The following is a 23639-nucleotide window of genomic DNA, read 5'->3' on the forward strand; positions in this document are numbered from 1 at the left end:
AATTCTGCACACCCTTTTTCGGCTTATACACATCCATGTTTATTTTCGTCATATGATTTTCCTTCTATTTATCCAATACAATGGGCAGAAATAAACTGGGGTGTGCCAAAATTGCCTCACCAACTCTGACAATGAAGAAGAAAGTGTAACGGCTCATTTCAACCAAAAACAATAAGTGAAACAGTTCATTACTATGATGATGTTCACCGGGGCTGAACCCGATGAGGCAAAATCTTGGGTTTAATCGGTCACTGATCACCTTCACTCCATCTCTCGCGTCACGTGATAGTCCCAACATTGATCATCTGGAGCTTGTCCAAAAAGAAAAATGGTTTTGGTTCAAGAAAGTTCAGAGTATATGATTGCCAATCAATTTCATGGATGCTGCCAAACGTATTGATGTTATGGGGCTACCTAAAATTTGATAAACTGATCGCATTCGGCGGAGCTACTCTGCCATTTTCTAGCCCAACACACGGCATGAAGCTTTGAATTTTGTCAAGTATATCTTGTCGTGGCTGTTTACACACCACTTGATTCATTTGGAATGATATGTAGTTACACACCACTGGTCAGCCTCCGCTAGTCTTGACTGTTTAGTCCCAAAATTTGACTTTTGTTGAAGAAAATTCGTCGAGATATACGAGTATAAATGCACACCAATTCAAGTGTCTAGCTTCCCTGTACAGATATAACTGTAAGACCAAGGCACCATGAACTTCCTCCTTTCCTTCTGCTTCTGCCTCTGCACTTCTCTCTTGCCCTCCTTTGCAACCCCCGCCGTGTTATTTCAGGTAACGAAGATACACATGCTTCTCTTTTATAGATACATATAACTCGTTATGTATTCGTGTTCTGAATTTTGATCGAAGGGCTTGGTTATGTCTTTGAATATGATATAGGGGTTCAATTGGGGTTCAAGTAAGAAAGGAGGATGGTACAACTCACTTAAGACCTCCATTCCTGAACTTGCCGACTCTGGCATCACCCATGTTTGGCTTCCTCCTCCTTCTCACGCCAATGGAACTGAGGGTATGTACTTGCTACTAGCCTATCACTATCTCTGTATGATCTCGTTTGTTTGTTTAATATTCCTGAGTAATCATTAATGTTCTCTCGCCAAACTGCGAATCAAGAATGCGCCTTCTGGCAAGAGTTATATTGATCAATAATTAGAATTTACAGTCTGACAAGATAATAATTCGTTACTATTACTCAACATTTTCAGGATACTACCCCGGAAGGCTGTACGATCTCGATGCTTCGAGCTATGGAAATAAGGATGAATTGAAGTCCCTAATTACTGCCATGCATGAGAAGGGAATCAAAGCCATAGCAGACATTGTGATAAACCACAGAGCAGCTGTCAAACAAGATGAGAACGGAATATGGAACATCTTCGAAGGCGGAACGGCGGACGGACGTCTTGACTTCAATGCTTCCTTGATTTGCAGGGATGACAACGACCATCCTTTCGGCACTGGCAACAACGACACCGGAGACAACTATCCATACACAGCTGACGTGGACCACACAAACCCTAGGCTTCAAAGTGAGTTGTCTGATTGGATGAACTGGTTGAAAACCGAAATAGGGTTCGATGGATGGAGGTTTGATTATGCCATTGGATACGGCTCTAGCTTCACCAAGCTCTACATGGATAGAACTTCACCAGAATTCGCAGTTGCCGAGTACTGGCGTTGGAACATTGCGAAAGGGCAGGACGGTAAACTTGAACAGAACCAAGATGCACATAGGAATGAAATAGCTAGTTGGATTCAGGCTGCTGGGGGTGTTGTCACGGCGTTTGATATGACAACCAAGTATATTATGGATGTTGCTGTGGTGGGTGAGCTATGGAGGTTGAAGGATTCAAATGGCAAACCACCAGGGTTGATTGGGATCAAGCCAGAAAATGCTGTGACGTTTATCGACAATCATGACACTTGGTCTCAAAAACTCTTGCCTTTCCCATCTGATCAAGTCCTGCTTGGATACGCTTACATTCTCACCCATCCTGGGACCCCAAGCATAGTAAGTAATCAACATCGATTTGCTCGATAGGAAAATGTTCTTTTGTCAGATTAACTGACGACTTAAGTAGTATACATATGTTGTAGAGTGGGATTTGGATCGCCAATTAGATTTACTCTTTTATAATTATGTGGTCCAGATCATAGTTTGACAACATATTCATTCGTTCTTTAACATCAAATAGCTAGGCCTAGCCGTCATCTTATTGAATTGGCCGCAAAAGTTCTTTTGTCATGTTGTCTAATATAGCGCAAGTAGTCTATAATTACGTTACTAGATTGTCAACCTGAATCAGTATTAGTATGATTCTTTTCTGAATATGTGATTCGATTTTACAGTTTGATAACATAGGTCTAGTAAGAGAACATTTACTCCGAATTCGACTTACAAAACTTCTTTGCTTTCGATATTTCAGTTCTATGATCATTTCTTTGAGTGGGGGTGGCCAAAGGAGCCTATACGCAACTTGACTGCAATTAGGGCAAGGAATGGGATCAATTCCAAGAGCAGTGTGAGTATCTTAGCTGCCGAGGCTAACCTGTATATGGCCAACATTGACGACAAGATTATCATGAAGATTGGTACAAAGTTGGACCTTGGAGGACTTGATCCCACAAAGTCGAACTTCCACGTTGCCACCAGTGGACAAGACTTTGCTGTTTGGGAGAGAAACTGAACTACAAAAACTCTCATTTCTGTAATGTATTAGAATAAATAAGGCCAATCTGATGCCATTTCTTCTCCTCCAGGAATAAGGTGGACGGCAATTACAAATTCTAAAATTTAAATCCCACTTGAGGCTTGTGTAGCTCTACCCTTTTCTTTTCTTTTTTTTTTCTTTTTTTTTTCAAAGATGCTCGGTACTTCGAGTGTTCTTTACTAATTGAACTACGAGCTCGTGTGTGTTTTAGTCAACTCGTCTGAATTTGTTCAAACTATAATGTTGATACTTAGGTTCTAGTAACCTTGTTACAAATAGAAATATTTAAACTCAAACGATAAAAATGAAGCAAAATAACACGTTAATTTTTTTATTCTTCAAGCAATATTCTAAATAATTTAATCTAAATTCTAAGTACAAATTCAAACTTGAATAAGAAGGAGAGCACACTTTCTATTTTAAACTACGAAGTAAGCTTTGTAATACTATTCAATGTTCTCTCATCCCGTGATCAAGAAATTCATGGTGACATACTCTTAGATTTGATAAGGAATTACACTAAGGGGATAGAGGAGTGAGTTAAGTCTCACAATAGGTTAGCGAGAATAATATGGTTCAACTTCGCATTTACGCGATAATCGAACCTAAGACCTCTCGTTTACAAGTGAAGAGAAATACTAATATATCTTACTTCTCTCTCTATATAGCCTACTTGTCCTCTAGTGCAGCCCTTCAAATTCCACTTCCCAAGTCCCAACAAATCTTTTCGCATCCCAATTTTTACACTAATTTTACACTAATTAATATTTGTATTTTACTCTCTCATCTCTCTTGCAAATTATTTGTTTAAATTATGATTTTGTTTTTGTTAAATTAAGCCATTGCAATTTTTTAATTGATTATCAAATTTGTTTTAGGTTTGTAAACTTGAGCGAGTATTTTGCTATATTGTGAAGAGCAACCTATAAAATGGAATGGATGATTTGTGGATGAATAATTGTTTGATTGGTTATATTGATAAAGATATTTTAAATAGTATAGACGAGCATATCACGATACGGTTTCAAAATATGAAAATTCGTCGAGTACAATTAGGATCATTGTGAATTGGTAAAATAGTCGATGAATTTGTTATTTTAGAATCGTATCATATTATATTTTGTTTTTGTTTGTACTTTTGTAGACTATTCATTTAGATTTATTTTATAACATTTGGGGTAATGCTATTTACACATCTTTTTTATCTCCTACACACTCTTGTTAAATTGTCAAAAATTGAGAGATGTATATAAGAGGTAAAAATTGATGTATGGATAGCATCACCTTAACATTTGTGAGTGGCTCTTTCTCACAAGAAAACCTAACTCTGCCATTGATATCAAGGGAATGATTGTTTATGATTGAGTGTTAATGAGATAAATGAAAGTTTGTGCTTGAGTAAACCTAGTTTGAATACAAATTCTTAGCAGATTCTGTTTATATAATCATCCCTAGAACTAATTTTTGGTATCACCATAAATTTCTAGAATGTTTTAGTTTTACGTTCTTTTGTATTTGGTTTTTTTTTTTTTTTGGTAAAATGCCAAAAAAATGCCACGAAAATGTCATGACTTAACCGGGCTCCACTGAACCGACCCGACCTAGGCCCAATCGCCTATTCTCGTGACTTTCCACTTTCAAAACCCTAATAACTGAAAAGTCAAACGATATAGGCTACCAAAAAAACCGCATAAACGCTCCCAAATTTGAAATTTGAACTTTTCATCCCAAAACGCCATCTCACACTCTCAGACTCCCAAAAGCTCTCATCTTTCACCCACCATTTCTAAAATCTTCATACAATAAATGGGCGGAGCTCACAGCCGCGAACACCTCGAGCTCTCCGACTCCGACGAGGAAGAGAGCGAGGAGCAGGAGAGCTATGAGGATGTGGAGGAAACTGAAGCCGACCAACGTCAGAGATCCGCCGATCGGGGACCCAAAACGCCGTCGTCGGCGGAGTTAGACGATGTGGACGCAAAGCTCAAGGCTTTGAGTCTCAAATACGGGTCTTCTTCCAAGAACCCGAATCTGAAGAATCCGGTGAAGCTTTACGTTCACATTGGTGGGAACACCCCCAAGGCGAAATGGGTAACTTCCGAGAAACTCACTTCTTACAATTTTATTAAGACATCTCGAATGGAGGTTGATAATGACGAGGAGGTAGAGGAAGAAGAGGAATTTGATGAGGAGGGTTGTTGGGTTTTGAGGGTTGGGGCTAAAGTTAGGGCTAAGGTATCGGCCGAGATGCAATTGCTCACTTTCGCCGATCAGCGGCGTGTCGATTTCTTTGCCAGAGGTGTGTGGGCAATGAAGTTTTTCGGTGATGAGGAGTATAGGGCTTTTGTGATTAAGTACAATGACTGTTTGTTTGAGAACACTTATGGGTATGAGGCCACCGAGGAGAACAGGGTAAAGGTTTATGGGAAGGATTTTGTCGGGTGGGCGAAGCCCGAAATGGCGGATGATTCGGTGTGGGAAGATGCGGAGGATAGTTTGTTGAAGAGCCCTGGCTCGGCAACACCAGTGAGGGCAAATCAGAATTTGAGAGAGGAGTTTGAGGAGGCCCACGATGGCGGTATACAGAGCTTGGCATTGGGTGCATTGGACAATAGTTTCTTGGTGGGGAACTCTGGCATTCAGGTAGTTAAGAATTTCTCTCATGGAATACATGGTAAAGGTGTTTATGTGAATTTTGATGATGGGAGCTATGGAGGGGGTTCGAATTTGGCACGGTCAACGCCTAGGAAGGCTCTGCTGATGAAGGCCGAGACTAACATGCTCCTTATGAGTCCGATGAATGAGGGGAAGCCTCACACAACAGGGCTCCATCAGCTTGATATTGAAACCGGGAAGGTTGTTACTGAGTGGAAGTTTGAGAAAGATGGGGCTGACATTACAATGAGGGATATCACAAATGACAGTAAGGGAGCGCAGTTGGACCCCTCAGGATCAACATTCTTGGGTCTGGATGACAACAGGCTGTGCCGGTGGGATATGCGTGATAGGAAAGGAATGGTTCAGGACCTTGCGGCTTCTAGTGGACCTGTTCTCAATTGGAACCAAGGGCATCAGTTCTCAAGAGGGACTAACTTTCAGTGCTTTGCTAGCACTGGAGATGGCTCAATTGCTGTTGGGTCGCTTGATGGGAAGATCAGGTTGTATTCGATCAATTCGATGAGGCAGGCGAAAACTGCTTTTCCAGGCCTTGGTTCACCTATCACTCATGTGGATGTTACTTTTGATGGGAAGTGGATTTTGGGCACAACCGACACTTATTTAATCCTCATCTGCACAATCTTTACTGATAAGGATGGCAAGACAAAGACTGGTTTTAGTGGGCGTATGGGAAATAGAATTTCAGCTCCAAGACTGCTGAAGCTGACTCCCCTGGATTCACATCTGGCGGGCATGAATAACAAGTTTCGTAACGCTCAGTTTTCGTGGGTAAGTGTGTATTTTCAGCCAGTTGGTTAGAAATATTTTTCTGTTATTTTATGGGATTCTGCAACATTATGCTGCTTCTTCCTTTTGTTCGTGGTGATGAAAATTTGTGTCTCCATCTGAAAGTTGGAATAGTTTTCGATTCAGTTTATGTTTTAGTGATTAATTCCCGAAGAGATGGTGAATGGATTGGTTTTCCTTAGAAGGTTTTAATAGTGGGGTTGTCATGTATAAAGCTACTTTGTCTGGCATTTCCCCCTCTCTTCCAAGTAACTTTTAGATTTTGAATGCTGATTTCGCTTCGAGAACAAAAGTCTGTTCTTACATATGAATTTGAGTTTGGAGGATATCGGTACCTTGATGGTAGTACCGATTTTGGTTGGTCGGAGCATTGTCTATGAATCGACAATGTCTAGGTCATTTATTAACTCTGAAATCAGTATATTTTTTTCTGGCCTTGTGATTTCTTTTGGTATAAGCTTATGATAATCTTGTTTTACATTATTGTTCAGGTCACAGAGAATGGGAAGCAGGAGCGTCATCTGGTTGCTACTGTGGGCAAATTTAGTGTGGTTTGGAACTTTCAACAGGTGAAGGATGGCTCGCATGAGTGCTACCGCAATCAGCAGGGCTTGAAGAGCTGCTACTGCTACAAGATAGTCCCTAAGGACGACTCCATTGTCGACAGTCGCTTCATGCATGACAAATTTGCAGTTACCGACTCACCTGAGGCTCCACTTGTGATTGCAACCCCTCTCAAAGTCAGCTCCTTCAGCATATCCAGTACTAGTAGACAATTGTACTCGGAGATGTGAGAATCTACGTTCAGCTGTCTTAGCTGCATCGAACTTTCTAATTTTCTGTCAAGAACTTACAGCTTGCATTTTGTTATTTAATTAGGGTGTGCTCTTTACGCTAGGTCTTGTCGGTAATGACTATGTTGAATTGTAATCACGTTCTGAAAGAATTTCAATGGTAATCTAATGATTTCCAGCAATATTAGTGTTGTAATTCTTATTGAAGCATGGTTTAAGTTAATTTTCTTTTCCCTCGCCCATATATTTCAACATTTTCCGCTTCTTTTAAATGACCTGGGATTTATAACGTTATGTCCAAGTGGTCCTTATTTTCCCTTGATAGAAAGATAGGAGAGAAATGGCTGCTGCAGTGGGGAGAGGTTTCCTTGTGCAGCCATGTCCGTTATCCTTTGTAATAAGAACATACTGAAGCCCTCATTTGGTGTCTGGCATGGCAAACCAACAACAGCTCGAGGTTTTTCCCGACACGTAGCTCAAGCACAAGTGCGCCCTACATGGCTCCCTGGGCTTAACCCACCAGCCTACCTTGACCGAAGGTAAGTCCCTCAAGAAGCTGGTTCAAAAGGATCTCACTTCTCTTGCTTTTTCCCCTATTTAGTTTCACTCTTTGTCCCTCTTCAATAGCTTGGCCGGGGATTTCGGGTTTGACCCACTCGGGCTCGGGGAGGACGGAAATCTTTTGGGTTGTATGTGCAGGCAGAGCTGGTTCATGCTCGCCTTGCAATGCTTGGAGTTGCAGGAATTCTTCTTACAGATGTAAGAGCAACATGGTATTCTGGTTTTTTTTCTCTTTTTTTTTTTCTTTCTGTGGACTCATTAGAAAATACTAAAATGAATTTAAATGATCTGATTTGTTGATCTTTTAAAAGTTTTTCTTTCATTGTATCATGAGATTTGTTAATTTTCGCCTCGTCCATCCATATTATAGCACGTTGATCATTTTTCCCTTTACTGCTGTGCTTATAGATTTGTTGAAACTAAAAGATACATGGATTTCAAAACTCCTGGATCTCAAGCCCAAGATGGCTCATTCTTTGGATTATAATCTGCATTTGAAGGTTTAGAACCTGGGCAATCTTCTTTGCCTTGGAATCCCATCTTTACGTTGATTTCACAGTAATAGTTACACCGTCACATACTATTACCAACCCACTCATATATTATAATACGGGTATTTCATAGTTTATACTAAACACTACGTCCCACAAAATGTCAACATTATTGTCTACTTATATTACGACTCGTTAATTAGTAACATTGAATGTATGATTATCAGATATCCCAGAGGTCTGTTGCTAAATCCTCTTGGTCTGGCAAAAGAGATCAAGAATGCTCATGAGTGGAAGCTAAAGAGATTAAGAACGGTACAAATTGTTCAGACTCTTGCAAATTCTGCTTAAAATGTAAATCCAAGTATGTATATGGTTTTTGTCTCTGTCATCGGATTTTCGGTTTAGTGAAAGAATCCATCCAAAGGTTTCTAACAGTGTTGTATGTGCCAATGTGGCAATGTTGAATGGTTGTAGTGCCATCATCATATGTGGATTTATATCGATTGTTCATGTCACTAACTGGTCACATAACGAATGAGATACATTCATAATTATACACAATTGATTACATATACACTTAGCTTATTCTTCAAAAAATGCTTGACCCCAAACTTTTATTTGCATCTACCCTCCTAGGAAAAATGTACAAATTATGAAATTATATTGATGGATGGGTTCACATGTCAATGTCAGCCAAGTAGAGAGAAAAAAACTCGTAGAAATATCATTGTGGTTAAGTTTGTTATTCTGAGTCTAATTCTAGACTTTTATTGTAATTTTATATACATGTGCGAGTCATGTACAAGTGTGAAAATGTTAGAAAATAAAGTCTCACATCGAAGATATAACAAAATAATGCATAATTGATATGTGCGAGTTTCACTCTTAATACCACCAAAAATCTTTTGTCATAAAATAAACACCTTAGTATAGGCGGTTAAGTTGAGACATTATCGGTGAAACAAACGTCTAGGATAAATGCTCGTAATTATTTGAATTGTAAGTTTTTTGTGAGAACGATTGGGCCGAAATTTACATCGGCTTTCCATTATATCGGCCCACTATCCTTAACCTGTATAATCTTGACCCACGTTAAGCGGGACCCGAACATGACACGGGCGGACTTCGCGTCGCGTTGGTACGACGCACCTAACACTTCCAAGCGGGAGTAGAAAAGTAGATGTTCAAATTTCAGCCGTGCGATTAAATTAACGGTTCAGATGTAATAAAGTGAAACGGTACGATGTGTTGGAGTTTATAAGCAAAGAGAGGAGGCGAAGGTTCTCACTTTTGCCTAATAAGGAGCCCCCAGCTGCGATTTTGTTTCCAATTTTCAAAAAACCCAGATTGTGTTGCACTTTTCAGTCCTCGAAGCCACGAAAGACTCTTCGGGTAAGAAATTTCTGTTCGATATGCTAATATTTTGCATAAATTTTGAACTTTTATTGGTTTTGATTTGGCATTTTAGGGTTTTGTAGGGGATTTGATTTGGGTTTTTCTGGGTTTTGGATTTTGATTTTTCCTAGGGTTTTTATACCTGTCAATGAATTCTGGGACGTTGAACTGCTCTTTGGGTTTTATGATTTTGTATTAGGGTTGTATTAGGGTTGATTTGGTTTGAAATTTGGATCTTTCGCTTGAAATGATGAACTGCTCTTTGGGTTTCTTTTATAATTTTGATCTTCGATTAGACGTACGATTATAAAAGTTTAAAGGTAAATCTCATTGATTCATATTATTGTGCACAGGATATTATTTTTCGAAATCGTGGAAGAACTTTCGATTTGTACAAACCCTAACCCTAGGCCCATAGCCCTGATTTTCGATTTGTATTTGTCTTTTGGTGTTTTGCAGAATACAATGGCGAGAGGAGCTAAGAGGAAGGCCAGCCAGAGGGAAGAAAACAAGGAAAATTCGACCAAGGTGGACAACCACAAAGAACAATCGAGCAAGGCTGCCACTCTGTCGAAGCGGGTCACGGCCTCCCACCCCCAATCCGATCCTGAGTACTTTGAGGAGCCCCGCCAATTGGAAGATCTCTGGAAGGCTGCCTTCCCTGTTGGGACTGAGTGGGATCACTTGGACAAGGTGTACCAATTCAAGTGGGATTTCTCAAATCTTGAACAAGCATTTGAAGAGGGGGGCAAGCTGCACGATCTTGGGAACAACAAAGTGTATCTCTTCAGTGGTACGGAGCCTCAACAAGTCCCTTACAAGGGTGATTTGAAAATTATTTACATACCCATTGTGGTGGCTGTTGTATCGCCTTGCCCACCTTCTGACAAAATTGGGATTAAGTCGGTTCAGAGAGAGACTGAAGAAATTGTTCCAATGAAACAGATGAAAATGGACTGGATTCCATTTATTCCTTTTGACAAGAGAGACAGCCAAGTTGTTGAATATAGTCGAAATTCTCCTCAAATATTCGTCTTGGGATGCACTCAGAGAAGGGCTGCTTTGAAACACATGAAGATTGACCGTCTAAAGAAATTTGATTACTGCTTGCCTTATCTAATGCCTATCAAGGAAGAGGAGCTTGAGCTGAGCACCGAGGTTGACATACTTTTTCCACAGGAACCAAATCCACCGGTTTACTGTGTGTTTGATTGGCAGTTTGATGAAGTTGAGGAGTTTACTGACGAGCGGATAAAAGAGGAGGAACTATCTGCAGATCATAAGGATGCCTTCATGGAGTTTGTCAAGGAGAAAGTACGTCAACAAAAGAAAGAAAACCGAGAGAAGAAGGAGGCCCGCAGAGTAGCATTTGAAAAAATGAGTACGGAAACTAAAGCAGCATTTGAAAATTTGAGGTATTACAAGTTCTACCCCGTGCAAACACCCGATACTCCTGACATATCTAGTGTCAAGGCTGCATACATCAACAGGTACTACAACAAGGCTCATGAGGTTCTGTGATAAGTTTCACTTTCACCAAGATCCCTTGTTTGGCCTGCGCATAATGCTACGGTAATTGAAACTTTTGCGTTTACTGTGTCCCAAAGTGTTGGGAAAAGAGAAAAGTCCACATATTCCTGTTGTTATTTGATCTCATTTGAAATCATATAAACACCAATGTATCCTTAAATTTTGTAGCTCTGGTCATTTGTTTACCTTCTGTTGGAGTAAACTTGTCATGTCTTCTTGTACGTCCGATTAGAAGGGTTATTTTCACTTGAATGAAAATTTATTGTTCGATGGTTCTGTTGCCCTTGCTGAATCATACGAAGTTGAGACGTCTTGTTTTGTTTTGTTCGGCTTTTATTTGTATGTTGCAACATAAATAAGAGAGATTACTTGGGCAATCCCTTCAAATTTACCTAACACTGCCTTTGTTTCTTTCACATTCTTGTTTTTCTTAGTTCTGAAACAAAATCAATTGCTTAAACTTAATTGCATTGAGCCGGGCGAGGAAGAAATTTTCATCGGTGTACTTCCGATCAAATCTAATTCCGATCAAGTTGAAGAGAGATGCTATTGGTCTGGCTTCTCTTCAGCCCAGATTGTTGTAAAGATCATCGTTTTGCTTGCAACTGTCTCCTGCCCGGCGAAGTCTCTTCTAAGTCTCTATTGCTTGCTGCATCGAGAATAGCGTTTATTTCTGAACATTCTTCATCCTTTATCCGCGAAGTCATAAGTTATCTTTTTGCGGTATTTATAGATAGGAAGGGAGATTAATGATAACACCTCATGTCTGGCATTAAGAACTTGGAGTCCGTATCATGGTGATACTACCGATCTTGCTCAGAAAACTGACCGAACACTCTAGAGAGACCAGCTCCCGTAGTCATTTGATTAGTGCCCTTGTTTTCGGATCAATAAAACATCATTGAAACTATGAATGAATGCCAAAAAGTATGAATTTCAACTATAAGTAGCTCATGAAAAGTTCAAACCCAAATTCTCTCATTACAGCAAACGCGAACCAACATAATACTGAATCTCTTATTCTCCCTTCTCAATAGTACCCTTTGCTCCAAAAACATCCTTACAGTGAGCAAAACTATCATCCAATTAACTTATCATACAACAAACAATTTTCCAGTATTCTCATCTACACTCGAGTAAACATCAGTAAGATCAATCTGCCATTTACAGTGACTCTGAAAGAAACAACCTTGTAAAGGAGGTAAAAAATCACAACAGACATGTTCTGGTTTCAATCAAGAGTTGTTTGCCTTGTTTTGATGCGCCCTTCTTCTGGCCAAGAACATAAAAATCCGTGGAAAGAACGACTTCTTTTTCTTCTTTCCCTGCTTTACTTCTGTGGGTGATGGACTGGCTTCGATGGGGCTTCCAAGTCCATACTTGGGGCTTGATGAATATTGCTCGGGTCCGGCAGAATCAGCTGCCTGGTCAAAGTTCTTAGATTCTTTCCTAGCCTCAAAACTAGCCCTCGGGCTTTTAGTGGGAGTTACTGCTGCCTGAGCAGGTTCACCAAGCTTTCGCCGTTGCTCATGTTCGGCCCTCCACTTTCTCAGCTCCTGCTCAACACCCAACTTGCCTTCCTTGGCCTTCTCAGCCTTTTCCATTGCAACCTTGAGTGCTTCTTTTCTTGCAGCCATTTCCCGATTCACTTCTTCCAACTTTTCCAAGCTTTTGAGCTCAGACTCCTTGGCCACCTCGATTTGGGAATTTGCAGCTGCAACTCTCGTGTTCGCCTGTTCTTCCGCATCATGGGCCCGTTTGCTGAGCTCATAATACTCCGCTACAGAAAGTGTTACCCCAGTTGGTGAATCAGTATCGTTGGTGCTTCTAGCTTGTTCACTTTCTTGCAAAGCTTTAATTGCTGCTAACGCCAACTTCTCGGAGGCCCTAGCGGCCTCTATTTCCTTTTGTGCTGCGAGTAATCTACTTTCCACAGTACGTGCTCCAGCCTTTACTTGCTCTGCTTCTTCCCTTGCCTTGCGCAGCTCTTCACCAGCCGTTTCAGCAAGTACCTTTGCCTGGTCAGCCTCTTGTGCCGCTTGCTGTAATTCTTTGGGTAGCTCCACCATCTTCTCTCTGGCTTCTTTCTCCTTCATCTGAACTAGAGCTATTTCCGACCTAGTCTTCTCCAGGTCAGCTTCAAGAGATGCAACGGCCACTGATGCCATTCCTTCTCTCTGTGTAATGGTGGCGAGAGCTGATTTCTCACTTTCAAGTTCTGATTTTAATGATGTGGCAGCCACCTTTAAGATATTTACTTCAGCAATTGCTTTCTCTACGTTGAGCTTCACTTCCTCCAGCTCCTTCTTTGCAGAAGCAACTGCAACTTGTATATCGGTACGAGTTTTCTTCTCTGGTTCCTGTAGCCCATCTTTCAAGAGTCCTCCATCACTTTCCACCTTTAACCTTGATTCCATATATGCAGCTAATTCAGATTTCAAATCAAGTAGCAAGGCCGAGGCCGTGTCTAGTTTTGACTTGAGATCCTTAGCCGACATAATTTGGTGGTTAAGTTTCTGAATCTCCTCTTCTGCCTGCTTTAACTCTTTCTCCCAATGAAGCGAATCTTGTTCCTTGGCCATGATTGCTCCAATCCTTTGTTCCTCTGCTTCCAAATGAGCGGCATGCGCAGCCTCTAATGACTCCTTCATGGCAATCAGCTCAATAGTCAGTTCTTCCACTGTTTTCTCCACTTCCTTGGATGCAGAGACGGCCTCTTCAGCTTTTTTAATAGCTGTATCTTTCTCTGTCACTAAAGAAGCATATTCCTTGTGCAGCGCTTCCAGCTCCTCTTTAACCGATTTCAGCTCCGTCACTGCAGCTGTATGCCTTGCCTTGGCGACCTCAAGCTGTGCCTTGGCTGCAACACTAGCCTCATCCGCAATACCTTGCTCCATTTCTTCCACCCTTAGTTTGGCAAGTTCGGAGTCTTGTTTTGCCTGTTGTTCTTCAGTTTGTGCTCTCTCCAGGTTGAGTTTCAATTCTTCTACGAGTCTCTTAGTGCTGTCTAGCTCCTTCAATACTTGAACCTTTGCTTTTTCGGCAGCCTCAGATTGTTTCCTATACTCAGGAATCTCCTCCTGTGCTTGCTCAAGTTCTTGCTCCACAATTTTGCGTCTCTGCACAGCCAAAGAAGAAATTACAGTTTGTTTTGGAAAACATAGGTACAATTTTTTGGTTTCAATTTAACGCTTAGAAGAGAGTTTCGTAAAAAAATCAAATAAAACACCATTACAGATTCTAAGGAAAGGGATTGCGAACTCTAACACCAAGGCAATAAATAACTAATAAAACAGAAAAACTCGAGAAAATTTACCTCCACAGTTTGGATTCTATGGGCTTTCCAATCAACAATTCCTCCAAATTTGGAAACAGCTTCTTTGACTGATTCAAACGGAGCAGTTGTATCAATAAGACCTCTGTTCTTAGCACTCTTAGGGGAATCAGTGGCTACCGATCTTCTCGCAGAGAAGCTAGCAAACTTTGTACTGGGTGATGATATTACATTGTTCACATATGCCAGCTTAGCACTCTTAGGAGAATAAACGGATTCAGTTTTTTTGACAGCATTTCTGGTAACCTTTATATTGGGCAGAGAACGTGTTGTGGGTTGCAGATTGTCCACATTTTTAGGACCCTGAACTTCTTTCTCTGTTTTATTGACTGTACTTACTGAGGCTGAGGCTGAGGCTGAAGTATCTGTTGGATGATTTTGTTCCTGAGATGTGCTATTTGAAGCGTTATCGACACTTTTGGGACCCGAATCTTCCACCGGAGCATCGTGAGTATCTTTCTCTGTTTGATTGGCCATAATGATTGAGGGTGCAGTATCCGTTGGAAGAAGTTGATTTTGTTCTGGAGATTTGCTATTTGACGCATGTTCCACAGTTGGTGATTTACCATTCTCTATCGCTGATGAGCTAGAAGCCGGATTATCTGTTGGAAGTGATTGATTTTGCTCAAGAGAGGGGCCTCCGTCAGAAGAACTTTGTGTAGTTTCTAATTTAGGGTTGTCCGTTGTTGACAAATGACTGTTACTTTCAACTTTGTCGTGCTTTTCTGTATTCACAGGTGCATCCCCAGCGGATTGTTGATCATGGTTGGAGGACGAAGAAGATTCTGTGGGAGGCATTACTTCTGCAGTTTTCACAACCTCCATTCCAAGAAAGTGTGGGAAGGAGTGCAACGCGCAAAATCTACAATCCGAGTAAAAGAAATCAGATCAACAAAACAAGGACGAAAAAGTATACGAAGAATCAACCAATAATGAATCGATCTTCAGTTTCACCAACCCATAAAAGCCAACAAAATTATAGCTTCTAACAGGCAGAACCTTATAATCAAATCTCTTTGCATTATTTCATCAGAATTGCATTCTTTTAGCTCAATAATTCATGTTCTATGAAATTGTAGTAAAAATAGTAAGAAACCAACCAATTCGAAATTGCTATCCTTTCTTTTCTGGGTATGTACGGACTCTCAATTATCGAAATTCTCAGAAAAATAAATAAATTTAAAAATAAAATAAAAATCAAACAGCTTCCAGGCATACAAGGAACAATTTAAGAACAATTAAACAGCAGCTTCAAGCTTCATATAGAAATTACAACAGGAACTTCATATACTCACTTAAATCATAAATTCCACATAGTATCCAAACAAAATCCAAATTCCAATCCAAAAAAGTGAATTAAAACAGAGAATTTGCAAGAACAAGTGTATCAGAGCAACCAAAAAAAAAAAAAAATCAATGAAAACTCGAACTTTCAACCAAAAATTAACTGAAAAAAAAAAGGAAAGAGAGAGGGAGGGAGAGGAACGTACCGGAATAACGAGAAGCGATTGAAAGGAAAGTGGGAATGGAGTTTCGGAAATTAAGGCAAAAAAATACTACAAAAAAGGATTAAAATTAGCAAAAAATAGCAGCAAAGAAATCGGAGTTAAAAATAGAGGGAAGAGAAAAATAGCGGGGGAGGAAGAGAGGAGAGAGATGAGTGGAGCTACCTCGTCGTCGTCTCGTCACACACGGATTGGATCCATCTGTACGCTTCTTCTTCCAATCTCAGTCTCAGACCTTTCAAACTCTTTTTGCTTCTTTTAATTTTATTTTTAATTTTTAATTTTGTTGATTAATTTTTTCTGCTTTTTTTTTTGGGGCCCCCGGGGGGGGGGGGGGGGTTTGACCAAAATCGGAAAGGCAGGGAGGTTTTGTCCGATGCTTTGGGTGGTGCAGCACGGCTCGGCTCAGCTGCCCTTTTTCTGTCCAGCTCACCACCCCTCAAATAAGAAAAAAAGATTTTAATGCACTATTTATAGTATTATATTACCAAATGCATCATACCTGAAAAGCACTCGTTAGAAAGTGCTTTTAAAATTATTAAAGTGCTTTTGATGAAAGTATTTTTGAAACCAGTTCTTAGTAAAAATGTAAGCGAATATTGAAAAAAAAACTTGAAGCGCTATTTGCAAGAAACACATAACTGGTGCTTCTTGTATAGAGTACTTTAAGTGCTTTTAGAATCTAAATATAATTTCACTAAAAGCTTTTTAATCAATTTAAAAACACTTTCAAATAAGTTCTTACTTATTTTATGTACTAAAGTAAGAATTCAAACTTAAATACAAAAACAGAGAGCGAAACATCACGTTCTAGTGAAGTTAGCTAAACCAAAATACTCTATTGAAAAGTGTCTATTCAAACAATTATGTTACAATATTCTAATATTTCTTAAAGAACTACTCAAGTAGATTTGGATGCACTAGTATGCAATGTATTATATGCAATCACTTTCTTTAAGCCCTTAAATCTAAAAATTTATATTTTTGTAGTAAAAAAAAAAATTAATTGTTTTGAACAGGTAGTATCTTTAAACTCAATTATTATTGTGTCTGAATTCAAATTTTAAAATCGACTATTATTATGCCTGAATTCAGATTTTTATTACAACCATGTATGAGAGTTTTATTTTTATTTTTTATGTATTCTTTTATTCTTTAAGTGTTTTTATTAACATTTTTACTAGATTTTCGACGAAGGGATATTCATATTCTAAGCTGGTTATAGACATTGTGGAGGGTAGTATGGTGTCCTTGGGAGAATTCGAGACACGATTGCGGATATTCGTTGGTTGGCATCTCTTTTCTTTGTGTGATTTGGAAGTATATTTATCTAAAAGCAAATTTTGTGGTTGATGTTGTGACTAATGTATGCTTATCTCTTCCTAATATGTATATTCGTGAGATTTCTCGCCTTAATTGATTTCTTTTTAGAAAAAAAAAAATTCTAATATTTGTAGTAAAAGAAATGTACTAATGTTTGTAGTAAAAGAAAACTATTTCTTATTGTATAACTTGTGTTTGGTTTGTACATTGTGGATGGTGACAGACATGTATTAGAAAAATCATCCATATGAGTTGCAGTTTTCTTTAATTTATTAAGAAAAAAAAATTGTGATTACGTTGAAATTATGATGACATTATCTGAATTTTTTGAATTTCCTACGTTGCATTTGTTTGATTAAGACTGTGGAATTATAGATAAGATATCAAATTAAACAAAGACACCGCCGACCGTGGATAATGTCTTCTTTACTGAAGACACTCTATAGATCAAATGACTCTATTGCCCCTTCATGTGAATTTTTTGTCATGATCATACACTAAAATGAATATTTTTTTACTTCTCTTGTTTTTCATCCAACGTTATTAGTTTTAGTGTGATACTTGTATTACTTTTGGAACACTAGCTAGATTTCAAATCACAGTATAACAGGTCTGAATCCGTAACTTAATAAAATTACAGAAAGGAAATACTTGAACACATTTTAAATATAATTTCTCTACTAAAGAATTGACTCATTATATCTAAACAATTCAGAAAGTTTATTAACATGAATAAACAAGTCAGAAAATGATTTCGCACACGCATTCTCACTATTTTTAATTTTTTTTTTTTGGTAACAAAAAGCTTAGGGGGTAAGAGAGGCTACACCATCATAAGCCCAGGGTATACCGCAAGTCTTTTTGAGAATTTACAGAGGGGTCCGTGCCCCCTTTGTTGGTTTTTTAACATATTATGGACCGATACATGATTGTTGACAGTGAAACTCGAACTTTGGTAGGACGGCACGCAAGCCAGGTACCTTACCACCTAAACCAACTATGTTGGCCACTATATATAATTTCGCATGGTTAAATAGGTTGCAAATTTTGAGCTAACTACGACGCGGTTGCATGTGCAACATGCGTATAAAACTCTACGCGTATGCTGCCTCCAACGGTCCAAAAACCCCCCATCTGGGCAAAAACTGCCGGGACCATTGATTTCAGTTTGGATTTCAAATTTTGAGTAACTGTTGGAACGTGGCGTTTGGCAGGACATTCTCAAGTCCAAAGTTTCTGAGGCTGAGAGTGAGCGAATGAGAGATCTTCCATTTCTGTGCACTAGGTACCGATCACCGTTTGGGATTTGTGGCTCCCTTTTACAGAAACTTGCCACGTCCTGTGGTTTTTGTGGTACGTATACACACACTAAAAACTGAAATAGGTTCCTTCACACAAGATTCCCAAAGCCCCAAAAGGTCAACTACACTACTCCTATTTTGTTTTCTTCCACCTATGAAATATAAACATTGATTATAATTATGTAGACGTGAGTTAAGTTAATTGTATACGGTAATGTGTCAACTCTTTTACTTTGATCTTAGTCTTTCTCTCAATGAATAGAATAGTTTAGAATAGTCTTGTAATAAAATAAATTAAATAATAATTATTACAATTTCCATCACACCCCCTTATTAAGTTTATCATACAATTTCTGCTCTTATAAGAAAATTCCATCACACATTGGTAAGGATATATCCTAGTGAGTCAATTGGCCAAAAAATATATTGTCCATCACACCCCCTTATTAAGTTTATAGTACAATTTCAACCCTCACATGTTCAGTTTAATTCTTTCCTTTTTCTTCCCCATAATTCTGAGTAGTGGTTGTTGGGGTAAAAAAAATAATAATAATTGTTCCTCAATTCATGGAAAGTGGAGATGATGATGGCAATTAAAATCCACGGAGAAGATTAACCAAGAAAATCTATACCATTCATTTTTTTAAACAAATAAAAAATAAATTAAATCAGAAAAATTAAAGAACCATGTTGCTGAACGTGTGAGAAGTTGCCCATAACATGCAAAAGGGAGTTGGTGAAAAACTACCCACTTTCTCCCCCGACTCTTCTTGTCACCGTAAGTCTATAAAAGGGGGGGATCAACACAAAGATCGAAGGAGAGAAAACAAGACAAAAAAAAAAGGAGGAGATCGAAAATCAAGAGACTACAAAAAAGTACACAGCAAGTGGAGAAGGACGAGGTACTCAGAGAGGAAATAAGAAAGAAGGGCTTAAACAAAAGGAAGAGGAATCAGAGGCAAAGAAATACAAGGCGAGAATAACTAAGACAAGGTAAAAAACTATCATTATATTGCCAAGCCATGAGCAATTTTAAAACATAAGGCATTGTGACTTGAGTTCTTATAAGAGTATATTTCTTTGTGACTTGAGTTCTTATAAGAGTATATTTCTTTCTAAAGTAAAGAACTTAATATGAACCCAAAGTAAAGAAGAAGAAAAAAGAACATACAAATTCTTCTATGCCACCAAATGGTGCTGCCTCGGATCTGTGATATTGATCTTCCAATGCTCATCAGGAAACCCTAATTTTCTCGCCTCACTTCGAGTCGAGTCCAAATAATCCTTCCTCTGCTTCGTCAGCCCACAAAACCTCTGCAAACCCTCTTCCACGGTGTCGTGAACCCTCCACCACCGCTCGTGCGCCACGTCACTCGCGAAGACATGGCGCCCTTTGGTGTCCCAGTTACAATCATAATCCCTATAACAGAGCCATGGCTTCCACCCTAAGTAATGTATCGCAAATATCTTCGGTGGGTCCGCCCCAAACTGCTTATCCTGAATCGTCGTATTGTTTGTCCTATTCGCCGGAAAATACGTCATAGCATTCACCTTCTTCAGCACTCGGTGCCACCATACGAAGACCTCGTTGAGGTAGCCCTGGTCGCCGCCATTGTTCGAGACTATGTCGTCTCGGTGGTCCATTAAAAACTTGAACGTGCAGTTGGAAGGCTCGATTACCATGATGCCGGAGTTGAAGAGGTAACCAGAGTTGCTGATGGCCGACATTTGTGGAAAGTGGAACAGGAGATCGAGGTTTCGGAGAACGATGATGTCGGCGTCGATGAAGACGATTTTGTCGTATTCGATGAGCTGCCATAGGCGGAATTTGCTGTAGTTGTATTCGTTGTAGGTGCCCTTTTTGCCTCTAGGGTTTCTGATTCGTTCGATGACGTGGAGCTTCCACCCGGCGTCTGAGAGAGCGTCACGCTTAGGGGCGGAGATGGAGTTGTCCAGGAGGAGGACAAGGTCACGTTTGGTACCGGTTTGGAGTAGACTTTTGGCTAGGGTTATGGCGCCGCAAACATACGAGTCGGAGGAGTGGAGTACTGTGACGTAGGCTTCTCGCTTGGGTTTGTTTGTTGTGCCTTGGATTTTAGCCAGATCATACACTGTAACAGTTATTAAATTTTCATCAACTTCAGAGATTATTGTAGAATACAATTACTTGTGTCACATTCTGGTACAATGGTGTATTATCTCTTTTTAAAAAACCTGATGAAATAAATAGATTCGTAATTATATACAACTAGATATGACATATTTTCTCATTTAATACAAACTATTCAATTTAGATGAAAAATGAATAAAGAATATTTTTATATGTAATAACTACGTATTGATTTTATACAATAACGTGTCTTTTTATTTTGTGAATATATGTGATATGTAAATCATATGCACAATTGCACACTGCCGATAATAAAGAAAAATGATTTTGACGGGAGAAGATGAAAGACGAAACAATATGGTCATAATTTGGAAGCATACCTTGTTGTCCCCAGAAAGGCAAAGCCAAATTGCAAGTGCCAACAGGCAATGATACCTTTTGCCGCAACCTAGCCATATCTGGCTCAAACAACCACCAATTCCCTTCCTGTCTCACCAAATCATCGCACCTAAATATCTCCAGCATAGGCCTACACTTGCTCCAAAACAACATTTTAGTTGTCTTCCTATTCCCATCCCTCTTTCCTCTCCTCACAGCCAGATTAGCCACTATAAGATGAACTTGGAGCCTAAACACCTCCCTCCTCCACCCTTCTTCCGGATACTTGCATGGCAACTTAGCAACCACCATGTCCATCTTCTCATATATTTGAATATTCAGCATTGGTATCTTTGGGCAAGTTGGGACGTCACTCTCTTCCTCTTCGTCGATCCACGTAGGAAACAAATCATCCCATTTGATGTCATCTGAAATGTGGTTAAAATGGATTGGTATGGTCTTTCCAAGCTTATCCCACTCACTCAAATCATACTCATCCATATTTACCATAGCAAATTTCATCATCCCCTTCCCCATAGTTCCATTCAAAAAGCTTGGTACCTCTATCTTGCTCATACTGCCTTTAGGCCTTGGTATGTTGCCTTTGGTCTCCTCCAATACTGATGACTTCATCATGATCTTAACTCCATTGTCTACCTGTTTACACAAAAATGAATGTTAATAGTGTTGGAGAATTAAGCCTCACATTAAAAATATAATAAAATAATATACAATTTATACGTAGGAAGTTCACTAATTAAGTATAGTGACCAAGTTCACAATTAAAGACTTGGTTCTATCGTTAAGGATTGAGTTGGAAAGTTCTTGATGGGAATATTTGTAAATATCAGGATTGATGTAGGTATTTTAATATGACATGGGCATTGAGTTATAAAATATGTACTTGAATTAGGTTTATAAAGTCGTCCAAGTTAGAACCCAAGAGTGTGTTTGGGTGAGTGACTTCCAACTTATAAGGCATTTAGGCCAGATGATGAAGAAATGGTTCACAAAAAATTAGATAAAAGGATTGGAAAAGCACCACATGAGCATTACAAAAGGCATGTGAGAGCGATTTACAAATGACTAGGATCCCTCACCAAAACATTTGCAAATCCCTCCCGCACGCTTTTTGTAATACTCATTTGGTGCATTTCTAATCCCTCCTATCTAACTTGTTGTGATCTATTTCTTCATCATTTTGTCTAAATACCTTAGAATTTGAAAGTCCCTCACCCAAACATATATACCTAAAAGAAAAGGTTCGTGCTTAACTCCTCAAAAGAAGGGCACATGACCTTGTGATGGCACTCTCGCTCTGAGCAGCTCAAAAGAGAAGATGCGTTCTCATAATAGATGGAGGAAGATGACAGGAGAAGAAGGGTAACATGAACAATGAAAAACAAAGCAATAACAACCAAGTTGATTCGGATCACCAAAGCATCTTTCATGATGTTTTGAAGACCACGTCCAAATTCAATCATTTAAATTTTGGGGCTCTGAGATTTAATAAACACTAGCTAGCTAGCTAGTTAATCATGGGAGATTAGAAAGTATCAATTTGGTGAGAGGAGTTACGCTGCAGTGGTTAGAGAACTAAAGATAGCGAAACAACACCATTTAACAAGCTCCAACTGCATTTTCCTAGTCGTTTGGGACTTTCCTTTCCCTCGCAGACAACAGCAAACAAGGTCGGAGAAGAGAAAGCTTTGCTTCTTCTGTATAGGTGTCCATGATAGTAATCCTTATGGTTATGGACATTTACTTATTTTAGATTTCCAGAAAAATACCCTTGGATTGTCTCCACTCTCTCATTGCACAAATCATCTTGAGGTTTTTTATAAACTACTCTCTTTTTGTAGGTGTAACTGTCTTTAAATCAATTTATTGATGAAATGGAATGGAATCACCTCTAAATGTAGGATCATGACTCAAAATCTAACAACGTGACATGACAAAAGTATATGTGATAAGATACCATACGTAATTCCATTATGTTATATATATAACCATTGAGGGTGCCATGTCACAAGCACTTGAAGATAGCTTTCCATTAATTTGACTTTTTGTTAACAAAAAGCAGTGGATAGTATTTTTCATGATAAATGGCAATATTGGTACTTAATTTAAAATGAATACATAGGCAGTGGCGGATCTAAAAAAAACTTATTTGGAGGGTCACATGTAAAAGTTCACAAACAATTCTTAGACATATATTAATTTTTTTTATTTTTTAAAAACCATAGTTCCTTCATTCGTAATATATCGAACAAATAACAATACAATTTATATTTGTTCACGACACGTTTTCATAGTTTGAAACGGTAAATTATAGCTTTCATTATCAATGGAAGAAAAAACATTGCTCTCAATATAAACCAACATGATATCACTTAACCATTGATCTCCCATTCGGTTACGCAATGGACTTTTTAAAATATTCATAGTAGAAAAAGGCTCTCTCCACTAAAGTAGTATTAGCCAACAGAATTAAAGCCAATGTAATTAGCAATACACATGATTATATACTCTATTCCTCCACGTCTCCACCATTTTTTTCCAAGACTGCCAATTCCTTTCAATTGAGAAATTCAGTACTTGAACGCATATCGCCCAAGTTAATAGTTTTTAAAAGAATAATAAGAATGATTGTTCCTCTTTGAGGCATTTTATTAAGCAGTTAGTAAAAGGCATGTATAAAGAACAACTCCAACC

General features: G+C 38.9%; 5 protein-coding genes and 1 pseudogene across 7 annotated transcripts; 4 read left to right on the forward strand and 2 right to left on the reverse strand.

The window, feature by feature from the left end:
* The first annotated feature begins 617 nt into the window (after positions 1–617).
* LOC126633117 (alpha-amylase-like) lies at positions 618–2842 on the forward strand. Its single transcript, XM_050303673.1, has 4 exons — positions 618–794; positions 903–1032; positions 1229–2034; positions 2450–2842. The coding sequence occupies exons 1-4, from the start codon at positions 714–716 to the stop codon at positions 2708–2710; spliced, it is 1278 nt and encodes a 425-aa protein (XP_050159630.1). The 5' UTR covers positions 618–713; the 3' UTR covers positions 2711–2842.
* Positions 2843–4402: 1560 nt separating this feature from the next.
* LOC126633120 (protein CYPRO4-like) lies at positions 4403–7175 on the forward strand. The gene is made up of 2 exons (XM_050303677.1): positions 4403–6181; positions 6691–7175. Exons 1-2 carry the CDS (start codon positions 4541–4543, stop codon positions 6991–6993), a joined length of 1944 nt encoding a protein of 647 aa, XP_050159634.1. The 5' UTR covers positions 4403–4540; the 3' UTR covers positions 6994–7175.
* Positions 7176–7286: 111 nt separating this feature from the next.
* LOC126633121 (chlorophyll a-b binding protein, chloroplastic-like) lies at positions 7287–8572 on the forward strand (annotated as a pseudogene).
* A 705-nt stretch (positions 8573–9277) lies between these two features.
* LOC126633123 (protein HEAT INTOLERANT 4-like) lies at positions 9278–11281 on the forward strand. Its single transcript, XM_050303682.1, has 2 exons — positions 9278–9440; positions 9903–11281. The coding sequence occupies exon 2, from the start codon at positions 9909–9911 to the stop codon at positions 10962–10964; it is 1056 nt and encodes a 351-aa protein (XP_050159639.1). The 5' UTR covers positions 9278–9440; positions 9903–9908; the 3' UTR covers positions 10965–11281.
* A 653-nt stretch (positions 11282–11934) lies between these two features.
* Positions 11935–16134, reverse strand: LOC126633122 (protein WEAK CHLOROPLAST MOVEMENT UNDER BLUE LIGHT 1-like). 3 transcript variants are annotated; one of them, XM_050303679.1, is made up of 4 exons: positions 15978–16134; positions 15798–15863; positions 14290–15169; positions 11935–14092 (listed from the first exon to the last, which is right to left on the reverse strand). In XM_050303679.1, the coding sequence occupies exons 3-4, from the start codon at positions 15130–15132 to the stop codon at positions 12209–12211; spliced, it is 2727 nt and encodes a 908-aa protein (XP_050159636.1). In that variant the 5' UTR covers positions 15133–15169; positions 15798–15863; positions 15978–16134; the 3' UTR covers positions 11935–12208. The 3 variants fall into 3 exon arrangements, with proteins under 3 accessions (XP_050159636.1, XP_050159635.1, XP_050159637.1); XM_050303678.1 differs by having other exon boundaries at positions 14290–15176; XM_050303680.1 differs by lacking the exon at positions 15978–16134 and having other exon boundaries at positions 14290–15176; positions 15798–15870.
* A 3296-nt stretch (positions 16135–19430) lies between these two features.
* On the reverse strand, positions 19431–22408 carry LOC126631316 (UDP-glucuronate:xylan alpha-glucuronosyltransferase 2-like). The gene is made up of 4 exons (XM_050301486.1): positions 22223–22408; positions 20927–21581; positions 20840–20848; positions 19431–20547 (listed from the first exon to the last, which is right to left on the reverse strand). Exons 1-4 carry the CDS (start codon positions 22406–22408, stop codon positions 19616–19618), a joined length of 1782 nt encoding a protein of 593 aa, XP_050157443.1. The 3' UTR covers positions 19431–19615.
* Between the last annotated feature and the right edge of the window lie 1231 nt (positions 22409–23639).

Source organism: Malus sylvestris, chromosome 8, assembly GCF_916048215.2.
Source record: "Malus sylvestris chromosome 8, drMalSylv7.2, whole genome shotgun sequence".
Taxonomy (NCBI): Eukaryota; Viridiplantae; Streptophyta; class Magnoliopsida; order Rosales; family Rosaceae; genus Malus; species Malus sylvestris.